Source organism: Eumetopias jubatus, unplaced genomic scaffold (genome assembly GCF_037043125.1).
Source record: "Eumetopias jubatus isolate StellerSeaLion01/CBP00866 unplaced genomic scaffold, mEumJub1_p1.0 scaffold_7, whole genome shotgun sequence".
NCBI classification, from domain to species: Eukaryota; Metazoa; Chordata; class Mammalia; order Carnivora; family Otariidae; genus Eumetopias; species Eumetopias jubatus.
This window is the reverse complement of record NW_028274813.1, coordinates 121,165,026-121,178,825: the sequence shown is the minus strand read 5'-3', so window position 1 is coordinate 121,178,825 and position 13,800 is coordinate 121,165,026. Positions and strand designations below refer to the sequence as shown.

Genomic DNA, 13,800 nt, shown 5'->3' with positions numbered 1-13,800 from the left:
AAACAAAACAGAGTCCCAGATATAGGAGACAGACTTTGGTTACCACCAGAGGGAGGGGTTGAGGAGTGGGTGAAGTGGGTGAACTAGGTGAAGGGGACTGAGAGGTACAAACTTCCAGTTATACAAGTCAGTCACAGGGATGCAAAGTCCAGCATAGGGAATAGAGACAATAATATCGTAGTAACGTTGTATGATGATGGATTGGAACCAGACTATCACGGTGAACATTTAGTAATGTCTACAGATATGGACTCACTGTTGTGCACCAGAAAGTCATACAATACTGTATGTCAACTACACTTTAAAATAGAGTTAACAAAATTCAAAGTGGACAAGTCTTCCCCTTCTGTACTTTAAATACCAGTCTTCAGGTATTGTTGGAATACCTAAATGTTTAAAGTCCCCATGGGTACATTAAAGTACAAACTGCTTCTAGGAAAGAAGCTGCAGTATGAAATCCCCTACTTTGAACGTGCCATCTTATAATAAAAGAAATACAACTGGGGTGCCTGGGTGGCTCAGTTGGTTAAGCGACTGCCTTCGGCTCAGGTCATGATCCTGGAGTCCCGGGATCGAGTCCCACATCGGGCTCCCTGCTCAGGGGGGAGTCTGCTTCTCCCTCTGACCCTCTTCCCTCTCATGCTCTCTATCTCTCATTCTCTCCCTCTCAAATAAATAAAATCTTTAAAAAAAAAAAAAAAATACAACTGTAAAATTTTGAGATGGCATTTCATAATTTCAGTATTTCACACCTTCCTTTTTAAAAGACTGTCAAGTTGTTGCAGTCCATTTAAAAAAGAAGAGACCAGGGGAGGGGGTGGGGGATGGGCTAGCCTGGTGATGGGTATTAAAGAGGGCACGTACTGCATGGAGCTCTGGGTGTTATACGCAAACAATGAATCATGGAATCATCATGAATCATCAAAAACTAATGATGTAATGTATGGTGATTAACATAACATAATAATAAAAAAAAATTTTTTTTTAATTAAAAATAATAAAAAAGAAGAGACCTGGTGCTAGAGTCCAAACTGAGAAGCAGGCGCACTGTCCCCCCGTTTCTCTTGCGTTCTCGGACCCTGGGCAGCCAATCACTCACCTGGGAGCTGTGTGGGCCCTCCTATGAGGCTGCGAGCCCCCCTCCGTGTGCTAGGACAGGGTTTACTAGCTCTGGTTCTGAAGCTCCATGGCTTCCAGGTTAGAAGGTGAGCGCGACCGTGCACCGTCCTTACCCCTTCACTGGTTTTCTGCAAGTCTGAAGTCGTGTTCCGTGTGTCGTTGCCAGCGTCTCCGCCCTCAGAGCTGCTTTTGTTTTCCTCTTCTTTGCAGTCCTTGTCATCTTCATCCCCTGGAGATTTCCGGGACTGTTTAGAGGATTTCTAAACGTTCGGACAAGTTAAAAATTATAGTCAAAAGTACAACTCCAATGCACAAGTGTAAGAAAGAAATGCAGAAGTGGCTGACATACATCCCGTCATGGGGCTCGCTACAGGACAGACCAGTATAACAGGGCAGTGTGCAGAGGCTGGGCCAGGGGACCTGGGATAGACCGAGCCACCTCACGGGGCCTCAGTGTAACCAGCCGGAAAAGGAGGTACAGGTGCACTCAATGACCTGTTTGTCCTTTCCAGCAGCACAATGTTAAAAGCAGAAAAGAAAGAGTCATGTCCCCAGAGCACTGCCAATGGATGAATGATAGCTGGGTGGACAGCACGGCACCACCTTAGGAGGCTACAGGGCTACAAGGCTTCCCCAGCATTTCACGGTAGAAACTCAGGTCCAGAGAGTGAGGTGAACTATCTAAGGGAACAGATGAATATTCCTGTTAAGGCACCTGCTGAAGCTCTTTGGTTAAGAACAGACAACATTTATATCACCATGTGACAGAAACAAACTTTAATCTTTTAAATTACGGATGGTTTTTGGGGGCGCCTGTGTGGTTCAGTTGGTTAAGTGACTGCCTTCGGCTCAGGTCATGATCCTGGAGTCCTAGGATCGAGTCCCACATCCGGCTCCCTGCTCAGCAGGGAGTCTGCTTCTCCCTCTGACCCTCTTCCCTCTCGTGCTCTCTATCTCTCATTCTCTCTCTCAATTAAATAAATAAAATCTTTAAAAATAAATAAATAAATAAATTACGGATGGTTTTCGAAGGGCCCAAGGGAACCAGCCCTTTTTTATCACCTTGCCTTTGAAATCAAGATGAACTCTAAGGAAGATGAAAATAGAGTTCTAGTTTACAGCCAGAGTTGTTTTGGAGAACAGCATTAAAATGATCAAAAGCCGGCCCCGCTGTGCACCTTTAAAAAAGAAAGTAAAGTATACCATTTCACTAACATGTCCTCTCAGGAATTTTAAGAATCTTTAAGCATATGGCAAATAAGAGCTGAGGCAAAACTGATTTAGCCATGTCACTTTTGGTCTTCCAGAAATGAATTAGCAAACTGGAGCTTCCTCAGACAATCAATATTTTAAATACAACTTCCAAAGAGAAAATATCTTCTAGCTATGTGACAGAGCATGTAATTACATTGCTTCTATTTTACTTAACTGAAACCACCAACCAAGCTCAAAATGTCAGTTTAAAAAATGAGGTCATCTTTACTTTTCACAGGATGGAAAAGCAGAGATTTAATCATCCAAATGTGGAATGTCCACAGTTTAAGCTAACATCAAGTATGACAATACAAAAAGCACACTACTTTTTGTTTTCCTAGTAAACACAGTATAATTACTGAAATGTAGTAACCGCTTTATGTAGTAATTCTCAAATAATAGTCTCCAGCCAACAGTTCTTAGAGGTAATAATACACAACTCCCTAAAGTTCACAAAGCTTACCAAGGATCCTGAGCAACCCCACAGTGACATATCTGTAAGTACTATAGTCTGGCACATGGACCAGAATTAAGGCACTACTGAAGTTCTGCTCAAGAGTCACATTCAGTACTTAAAGAAATCTGGCTGCCCGGCGAGATTTGGTAACCCTGCAAAGCTCTTACTGTGCTGCAAACTCAAGATCATGGCAATTCTTGTAATTCTGGAGAAGGACCCTCCATCTGTTTCAGTACTGTAGTCTTGAATTGGTTGTGTGTCTAATTGTTGCCACCTTTGTTTTTTTTAACTAAGATTAAAAGTGGTTTAGCATCATCACCAGTTTACTGTGTTGTAAGGCTCTCTGGTTTGCCCTACTTTATACAGTAAGTAATGTGCATGGAAAATATTCTGACCTGTAATTTTCCAGTATCTGTTATGGCTCAGATATGAATCATCCATATACTTACTGCCAAAAAGATATACACATAACTTCCTTCAAATCTGCTTTTTGACTGAGATGTAGTCAAAAGTTTGTGAACCATTGGTTTTCAGTGGCAAAGGAAGATTATTCAACCTTAAGAAATAGGTGTAAAGAAAGATCACCATATTCAACAAAAAGGAAACATTTGGGAAGCCAAGGAGAAAGGAGATTATGTCAGGAAAGTGCTTCTCTACATGTGGTTCCCAGATCAACAGCATCAACCTTACCTGAAAATTTAATTCTCAGACCCCACACCCAAGGCCTACTCAAACAGAAATTCAGGCGGTTACGTTTAGCGATGTGTGTTTTAACAAGCTCTCTGATGCATATGTAAGTTTGAGAACCACTGTGCTAAGTTTCTCAGTCAATATTAAAAATTAAAAATCATTTATGCGTGGGGCGCCTGGATGGCTCAGTCATTAAGCTTCTGCCTTCGGCTCAGGTCATGATCCCGGGGTCCTGGGATCGAGCCCCACGTCGGGCTCCCTGCTCAGCAGGAGGCCTGCTTCTCCCTCTCCCACTCCCCCTGCTTGTTTTCCCTCTCTCGCTGTCTGTCAAATAAATAAATTAAATCTTTAAAAAAAAAATCATTTATGCGCTTCCAAAGTTTTTGTGTTTGTGCATAATTTGTCTTGACAATAACTAAAATAGTAAAAAGTCAAAGAAATTTAAAAATCATGTTTCTTAAGTGATCATGGAAGTTGTGATCTTGAAGGAAAAGAAAAAAAAAAAGATGATCCCTTAATCTAAAATAGATAAACCTTAGTAAGTAAAGTTTGTCTTTACCCCTTCACTGCTTTAAATTATATATCCACATCAGGTCTGAGCCCTATGACTTCTGGTCTTCACAACAAGCAAGGAAATAATGACCTTGAAAAGCTGCATATCCACACTATCAAATGCCTCAGATACCTCAGGTAGCTTAGGTAATTTAGAAGGGTACAACACATACAGCTCAGCAGGAAATCATAAATTAAAAATATCAATTGAATTGGGTATTTAAATGAAATCCAAAATACTAAAAAAAAAAAATTCAGCTTAAAAAAATGTATTGGAAGATACAGTCTGACGAGGAAAATTCCAATTATTTTGTTGTGATTTGCAAACTTTATTCCCATCCAAGGCAGACACCATGTTTTTCATTGGGTGCACAGGAAGTAATGTATAATCATACAATTTCACCTGTATGCTAGTTGGGTGGATTTTATAGATCGTAAAATAAAATGCTGATAATCCAATCAACTCCTGGTGCTTGGTTTTTAAGGAGTTGCCCAAGTCTGTCCAGCCACTAAATACCAGAATCTAAAGGGAAGTAATTTATCCAAGTATTCAATCATGTGACAGACCAATTATAGTGAAACCTGTACCAATCTCTGGTCTTCAAAGATCTATTTCTCTTGTCTATCTTTTTAAAGGTGAACAATTTTCACAATCTCAGTTTGTTCAACTGCATGTCTGAATTACTGTATGAAAAACCTAGACTTTCAATGTGTAAGTCTAGGATCATGTCACTCCTCTGTTTAAAGCCTTCAATAAATTACCATCACATTGGGAATAAATCCAAATTCCTTAATGTGGCACCCAAGTCTCCATCACTGAGCCTTTGTCTGCCTCCCTTTTGGTCATGATCCCCAACAATGCTTGTCTTCTTTCAATTCAGGACATGCCAGACCCTTTCTGCCTCAGATCTTGGCTGCTCTGCCCCACCCAGCCCTCCTCCTCTGCTCTTTCTTCAGCCCTCGGTATAAACTTTGCCTCTTCAGAAAAGCCTGGCCACCCTATCTGAACCACATGCTCTTCCCACTCATTGCCTTCAGAGCCCCCTCATAATTTATATTATTTGCACAGTCTTTAAAGCAAAAAGACAGGTTAAGAGTATATCTATTTACACAGACTTGTCCTGAATGGTACTGAGTCTCCTATATTCCTAAATTCTTCCCAGAGCTCATTTGGAGGTTCTTATAGGAGGCATACCTACTCCTGTACCCTTGATGAAAGAACAGTCCTTCTCCAACTCAGAAGTGGTATTTTCAGTGCCAGGTCAGCTCTGAAGATGCCCTCACGTCTAAGGTTACCTGTCCTATTCTCCTTGGCTATATCTTACTGTCTCTGGAGGCAGAGGTCCACAGAGCTAGCACACTTCTATGCGCCCAAGGAATGAATTAAGAATAATCAAAACCTTAATGAACGTGCACATAACATTAATAACAATGGAAAACGTTCTCAGTCACCTTTGAAGTGTAGGACTTTTTCCGTTTTGAGCCCGCTTTTTCATTCTTTCTTTTGCCTTTTCCATCTTCTTCTACTCTATCCCCTTCCTCCTCACTGCTTGCATCTGCAGTATTCCCGCCTTCTCCCTCAGTTTCTGAGGAGCTCTGCTGCTGAATTGCCTAGGAAATAGCAAGATATTGGCTAATTACATTTTTTAAAAACATAGCAAAGAATACAGACTGTGAAAAGAATCATTCTATTTTAATCTGAAAGGGTTCAGCTTACTCTTAAGATTTTCAAAATAAAGGACTGTCAACTTCAATTTTCCAGTGACCACTTGATTTGAACCCTCTTGAGTAACAGAATTACATTTAATCCAAAATGTTACTGGAGTTAAAAAGAATTCTGATTTCAAATAGATGGAGGGTAACTACTAGTACAAAGGACATGTAAGAAAGACCCCAAAGAGAGTTAAAAACCAAAGAAATGAGATCTAACAATGAAGCAAACCATTACCTGGTACCCAGTAAACTTCACTCCCGGGTTATTCTCTATTTCCCACAATCCTTCATTAAATCCTTTCCGTTTGTTTGACTTTCCAAACTTGTCTTTGTATTCCTTATATGGAAAAAGGTCTTTCGGACCTAAAAATGCACTGCAGAGATATATTAGAAATAGAATTGACACTTTGACCTTCAAATATAAGCTATTTTTAATATCAATATCAACTAAGGTGTCACAGCATATTTTAGTAAGCAAACTAAAAGTATACATAAACCCTCTGAGTTGGGCACATATCATAAAATAGTTTACATATATATGGAGCCCCTGGGTGGCTCAGTCGGTTAAACGTCTGACTTTGGCTCAAGTCATGATCCCAGGGTCTGGGGATGGAGCCCTCTTGGGCTCATGCACTCAGCGGGGAGTCTGCTTCTTCCTCTCCCTCTCTCTCTCTCTGCCACTCCCCGCTCATACTCTTGCTCGCTCTCTAATAAATAAAATCTTAAAAAAAGTTTATACATATGCTTCTAGGCAGGAAAACTGGATAGCTGGCTATATAAGCCAGCAACTCTAGACTGTGCTACTTTGATTTTACTTTTAAATTACCAATTTATTTTTTTGTTTTAAAACTGACTTTTAGTTACACACATAGTTTTAAAAATGTCCAGGGGCGCCTGGGTGGCTCAGTTGGTTAAGCGACTGCCTTCGGCTCAGGTCATGATTCTGGAGTCCTGGGATCGAGTCCCACATCGGGCTTCCTGCTCAGCAGGGAGTCTGCTTCTCCCTCTGACCCTCTTCCTGCTTGTGCTTTCTATCTCTCATTCTCTCTCTCTCAAATAAATAAATAAAATCTTAAAAAAAAAAAACAAAAAAGTAAAATAAAAATGTCCAAACGTTGACCACTTAAATCATCATCTTAAACTAAGACTTATTTATGTTAACCTTCCATTGGTAAGGTTTTGTGAGATTTACAGTAAAAATATAAACAATGGTTACAAAAGTAATTTTAACTCTATATATCACATTACTATATTTATTCACTATTATTTCTATAAATTAAAAAATCATATTAGCGATTAATGCGGCAACAAATAAGAAAAAAATCAGATATAGCAAATAGAATGTTATGCAATTTAAACTTTATCCTAATTTAATCTTAACCAGAAAAAGGAAATGAGTTCGAGTAAATTCTGGGACTGGCTAAAAGATCTGAGCATTCAAACTAGAGTCTCTTCAGCATTATCACCTATAATATATTAACCTGGTGAATGAGATGGTAGAGGCCCACATCCTGACTGACACCCAAGAAGCTTACATTTCAAACTAAGAGTCATAGATCCTTCCATCTGACAAATCTGACTGAACATCTATAATGTGTCAGGCACTGCTGAGGTGTTGCGAATTCTGTAGGGAACCCACGGACAACTATCTCTACCCTCACGGAGCACACATTCTAGGAGTGCGAGTAGGGTTTGGACAAACAGAAAAGAAAAAGCACAGTACTGTGTGCTAACATAAATAAAGCAGAGAAGGAGATGGCAAGACTAGGGGTGAATCTGGTTATTTAAGATCTACCGATCATGGAAGGCCTCCCTGAGAGGGGAGCATCGAAACAGGAGGTGGAGGAGCAGGCCGCGCAGTCTCTGGGTGGAGAGGGCAGCAGACCCAGGGAAGAGCGAGTACAACAGGCCCGAGGTAGGGGTGCCTGCCGTGTTGAAGAAAGGAAGAGGCCAGTGTGCGTAGACTGAGAGCAGGATGAGAGGAGGTGAGAGAGGGGACCGGGCGGGGGCACAGATTATGTGGGGCCTTGAAGGCCGCTATCGAGGCTCACAGACAGACGGGCAACCATGAAAGGTTTGAGAAGAGAAGTGACAATCTGTTTTAATAGGATCCTTCTAGCTGCTGTGCTGGAAACAGACTGAGGAAGTGGGCACTAGGGTAGAAGCAGGGAGACAAATCAGCCCACCAAAGGGATGGTGGTGACTCGGGCCAGGGTGTGTGCGGTGCAGTGGGTGAGGAGCTGCTGGATTCTGAATTCACGCTCAAGAAAGAGCCAACGTGATTGTCAATGGGCTGGAGATGGCGCGTGGGAGAAAGGAAGGAGGTGAGGCTGTCTCCAAGGTGTCGGGCTGAGAAATGAGAAGAACAGAGGTGGCATTTACTGAATTGAAAGATTTTTGAGAGAACCAGACTTGAAGGTGAAAAGCTCAGTTTGAGATGTTAAGTTTGAAACCCTGGTTTGACATCCAAGTGAGGAGGTCAAGTAGGCAGTTGGAGAGGTAATTCTGGAACTCAGGGGAAAAAGGTCTGAGATGGAGACATAAAAGCTCTGAGACTGTGAGGTTAACAGTTTACTGTTAATCTTCATAAATTCCATTTTCTGGGCAACCCTCTCGGGTCCCCTCCCTCTTCAGGAGCTTTGTACTATTGCTTGATGCTACTGCTCAATAAACTTTGCTTCCCACCAAAAAATATATATATATAATATATATGTATATTTATATTTTCTGACTGGGTCTTAGTACTGATTCCTCATTGCCTAGCTGATCAAAGACTTCAAGCTGATAAAAATACCTGTGGAAGCTTTCTGACCCCAACCACCAAAACTCCCTTGACCTTTAATTGCTTGGTCAACATGATTCTATCTCATTGAATCCAGACAAAATTTATTAGGTTACTGGACATTTTAATCAAAGGCATGTCACTGTCTTGCGTGACAAATGGAACATGAGAAAGAAATGGACTTTGGGTGTGTCCATTTTACTTTTTGAGAAGTTTGTCACGCATTATTAGACTATGGTTTTTGACCTTTCTCCAGCATTTGACTCTGCGTGTAGGAATTAACTATGGGCTAAGCTGCTGAGGGTCCCACCAGTTACTGCTGCTAACCAGAGCTTGCCTGTACTTTACTGAGGCAGGGTTAATGGTTCAAATGGCCATGGCAGCCGCTGCCAGAAACAAGAGCCCTGAATGTACTGTTCTAAAACAACGTATTTTTGATACACAACCTTGTTTTTTCCTAGATTATAGAAAGATAATTCCTCAAATCAAATTTCCTCCCAATTGGTTAACTTTCCTGCATGTTTCACAAATCTTAAAGTGTAGGAAATAAAACTGTTCAAAGCTCCAGGCTCTAAGGATGTTATTTTTTTTTCTCCTGGCCAAGGCTGCCTTGAAAAGTGTCCAGACTAAAACTGCTGGGGTGGTTATATGGAGCAGAAGAATTTGGGGGCTCCAATGACCTATCTGTCTGGGCATTAAATTCAAGTCGATGTTCTGAGGAAAATTCTAGTCACGTGGGGGTGCTCCTCTGGCTGACCTGCACACAGCTTTCTTGCTAAGTTCCTTACCTTTCATATATTTTTTTCTCCTTTTCATTTATTTCATTTTAATTTAATTTGATTTTAATTCATCCAACAGCTCTTATTTTAAACACTTACCATTGGCCAGGCACTGTGTTAAGCACTGTGTCCACAGGAGTAAGCAAACCCTACATGATCTCTGCCTCCACAGAGAAGCTGAACATTTTAGGTACTTGCCCAGGCATACAGTCTCAGGTTCAGGGATACCCAATACCTAATAAACGCTCTGCTGAAACAAACTTATGGCAGGTTTTGTGAAATTCATTCTCCTCTAGATGTTTCAAAATCTACCTCTGGATGATCAAACCAGCAAAAAACCACATATGGACTATATTATACTATTCCTTGGTAGAACTGGGTTTACTGAATTGAGCCTTGGAATGATGCCATTGGCTTCTATTAAGGATACTGTAAAAAACAGCTCTGTGAAACCCTTCACACTGTTCACTGGAATGATCCTGTTACATTCACCAGCAATACACCAGGTAGAAGCTCTTTAGTTATATAGCACTTTAAGGAATGCCTAGAAAATGTTTACTAAGTAAATAAAAGTGACCACATAATGTTAGTAAATGGTTGATTTGTCCCATATACTAGAAATGTGATAATCTTGTTTATTAAATCCTGCCTGATTCCAGGAATACAATCCAATCATTTGGAAACAGGTCCTAGAGAAAAAGCACAATAATTGTATAGATGTAAACTGGAGACAGGAATGGAGCAAATAGAAAAATACGTATCATAAAGCCCTTTGCACTTATTATAGGTAAAACATCTCTAAGCTTTCTAGCAATCTCTATGGAGGAAAACATGGTAATGGTGCATAGTATGTACACAGTGTCTATTAGATAAAAACGAAAGAAAATAAAACCAACTTTCTGAAAGAAACAATTATTTCTCACATGAAGCCAAGAAATAAATATGTCTTAAGGGCCTCTGTCTCCTGGCTAGCTCTCTTTCTTTTTTTATTTTTTTTTAAAGATTTTATTTATTTTTATTTAGAAAGAGAGAGCACATGAGTTGGGGGAGGGACAGAGGGAGATGGAAAGAGACTCTCTAGCGGACTCCGTGGTGAGCACGGAGCCCAACGCAGGGCTTGATCTCATGACCCTGAGATCACGACCTAAGCAGAAATCAGGAGTTGGACACTCAACCAACTGAGCCACCCAGGCGCCCTGTGGCTAGCTCTTTCCAGATAAAAATGAAGAACATGTCAGACTGGCAGAGACTGCAAGCTAAGAAAAAGTTCACGCCTGGCTCTACTCTTTCAAATGAACACAAGGGAGGATCCTGAATTTGAAGACTTGTAAAATTTCATGACAGTTTGTAGCTTTCCCCAACACATGCAATTCCTTTTTTTTTTTTTTTAAGGTTTTATTTATTTATTTGACAGAGAGAGAGAGAGAGACAGCGAGAGAGGGAACACAAGCAGGGGAAGTGGGAGAGGGAGAAGCAGGCTTCCCGCAGAGAAGGGAGCCCGATGTGGGGCTCGATCCCAGGACCTTGGAATCATGACTTGAGCCAAAGGCAGATGCTTAACGACTGAGCCACCCAGGCACCCCCACATATGCAATTCCTATTTAAGTCCTTGCTCTGATTGACCATATACATTTTTACTGTGTCAAGATTGCCAACCATCTAGTATCTACTATCTTCTTTCTTTAATTAATGGATTACTCCTTCCAATTGTTTTCCCATTAAGAGTTGCCCAGCTAGAGGATATGTTTCCCAATTCCTGACAGCAACACGTGGCCAAATGACTGAGTTTTTGCCACTGCAATGAGTGCGAGTGTAAGTGATATATGCAACTTCCTTGTCATTTCTGTACAAAGAAGTTACCCGCTCTTCCTGTTTTCTCTTTCTTTCTGCCTTCTCTCTACCTGGAAGATGCACAGATGCTGCTGAGCCCCGTTTTGTTTGTTTGTTTTTAAGTAAGCAGACAAGAGCAACACTCCTGGGAATGGCAGGACAATGTGACAGAAGGAACCTGGGTCCGTAGAGCACAGTAGTCTACCCACCTTGATCTACCTATCTCTGGATTGTTTCAAAAGAAAGAAAGAATTTTTTTTCAAGATTTTATTTATTTATTTGAGAGAGAGAATGAGATAAGAGAGCATGAGAGGGGGGAGGGTTAGAGGGAGAAGCAGATTCCCCTCTGAGCAGGGAGCCCGAATGGGACTCGATCCCGGGACTCCAGGATCATGACTCGAGCCAAAGGCAATCGCTTAACCAACTGAGCCACCCAGGCTCCCGAAAGAAAGAATTTTCTATATTATTTGAGACACTGTATTTTCAGGTTCTGTTGTTCAGCAGTTTAGCCTGTACTCTAACCAATACAATTTATTTATTTATTTATTTATTTATTTTTAAAGATTTTATTTATTTGACAGAGAGAGACAGCAAGAGCAGGAACATAAGCAGGGGGAGTGGGAGAGGGAGAAGCAGGCTTCCTGCTGAGCAGGGAGCCAGATGTGGGACTCGATCCCAGGACCCTGGGATCATGACCTGAGCCGAAGGCAGACGCTTAATGACTGAGCCACCCAGGCGCCCTCTAACCAATACAATTTAAAAACCTTATTAAGTTGGTATGTTTGCTTCAGGGTTCAACAAATTGAAAAGAACCTGAGACAACATGTTGTATGAAATATAAATGGATGAAGTTTCTCTAGAAAGGAAATATATAAGAGCAAAAAAAGAAATTACTGGGAGTGGTAAGGAGACTACCCTTTTGTGTCCTAAAGGAGATTCTGGGTAATGCCCAACATTTACACAGAAATAACATTCAAAAGCAAATGAATGAAAAAATCTTCACATTAAGAAAAATACATTATTAAGCTTGGTAATTTTATATAATTATGATCCTTTTAATAACATATAAAATGTCATAAATCAGGTATAAACATTGTAGTATAGTAGATCCAAATTAGAGCTGCTGAAGCTTTAAGTTGTTTTGTTGACTTACGTTTCATGGGTGCCAAAAAAGAAGATAGGATACTTGTTTGCTGGGGGCTTCACAGCTCCCTCTGGGAGTTCATCAATCTGTTAAAGATAAATTTAGTTATTAAATATTCAGTTAAATCATGTAAAATAACATAAACACGATATAAACATTTTTTGGTAACTTCAAAATAAAATTATTCTAATAAAAATCCCAATAATTTTTCTTTTTTTGAACTTTACAAATGATTCCAAAGTTCATATTTGGCCCACCACATGGAGAGTAACACTCTAAGTTGATTATAACCCTTATGGTAATACATAATCAGGAGCCAAAACTACTCATTTCCTTTGACTCAATAGAATTACTGCTGGGAATATGTCCTAGTGAAATAATTAAAAAGAGTATCAAGAACAAAAAAAACCCCAAAAAGATGCACTTTTTGGAGATGACAGTGAATTTTTACACACACACACACCCAGAAACATGTGTTGCATGATAGAGATTATAGAAAATTAACTCAATGAAGTATTACATTGTCATTAAAAATTATCAACTCTTGCCTAGACTACTGCAAGTTTCTCTCTCCACCCATTTAAGCTATAATTACCTTTATTTTAATTTTTTAAGTAGGCTCCACCCCAGCATGGAGCCCAACATGGGGCCTGAACTCATGACCCTGAGATCAAGACCTGAGCAGAGATCAAGAGTCTGACGCCCAACTGACTGAGCCACCCAGGAGCCCCCAGAATTACTATTTATGTATTTATTTATTTAAATATTTTATGTATTTATTTGTCAGAGGGACAGAGAGAGAGCACAAGCAGGGGGAGTGGCAGGCAGAAGGAGAGGGAGAAGCAGGCTCCCCACTGAGCAAGGAGCCCAATGTGGGACTCGATCCCTGAAGTCAGGACCTGAGCTGAAGGCAGACACTTAACCAACTGAGCCACCCAGGTGTCCCTAGAATTATCTTTTTTTTTTTTCTAGGCATAGTCTTTTTTTTTTTTAATAATTTTTTTAAAGATTTTATTTATTTATTTATTTGAGAGAGAGAGAGAGCATGAGGGGGGGAGGGTCAGAGGGAGAAGCAGGCTACCCGCTGAGCAGGGAGCCGGATGTGGGACTCGATCCCGGCACTCCAGAATCATGACCTGAGCGGAAGGCAGTCGCTTAACCAAATGAGCCACCCAGGCGCCCCCTAGAATTATCTTTTAAAACAAACACTCGATTATCTCACTTTCTTGCTTCAAATCCTTCTATAGCTTCTCATTGCTTAGAGCATTCTTATCTGTGCATATGAAACCTCTGGAACTTTAAAAAAAATATACTTCAGGGGCACCTGGGTGGCTCAGTCGGTTAAGCATCCGTCTTCAGCTCAGGTCATGATCCCAGGGTCCTGGGATTGAGCCCCGCAGGGAGCCTGCTTCTCCCTCTCCCTCTGCCTGCAGCTCCCCCCATTTGTGCTCTCTGTCAAATAAATTAATAAAATGTTAAA

The 13,800-nt window shown here is 40.7% G+C and overlaps 1 protein-coding gene across 1 annotated transcript in view; it reads right to left on the bottom strand.

Moving 5' to 3' along the window:
- The window catches only part of HDGFL3 (HDGF like 3), a 90,764-nt gene that overhangs the window by 17,317 nt on the left and 59,647 nt on the right, over positions 1–13,800 (bottom strand). The window contains exons 2-5 of the mRNA XM_028089396.2: positions 12,330–12,406; positions 6,021–6,159; positions 5,525–5,683; positions 1,233–1,379 (exon numbers count right to left, since the gene is read on the bottom strand). Of these exons, the coding sequence (XP_027945197.1) occupies positions 1,233–1,379; positions 5,525–5,683; positions 6,021–6,159; positions 12,330–12,406 (522 nt within the window). The remainder of the gene's footprint in view (positions 1–1,232; positions 1,380–5,524; positions 5,684–6,020; positions 6,160–12,329; positions 12,407–13,800) is intronic.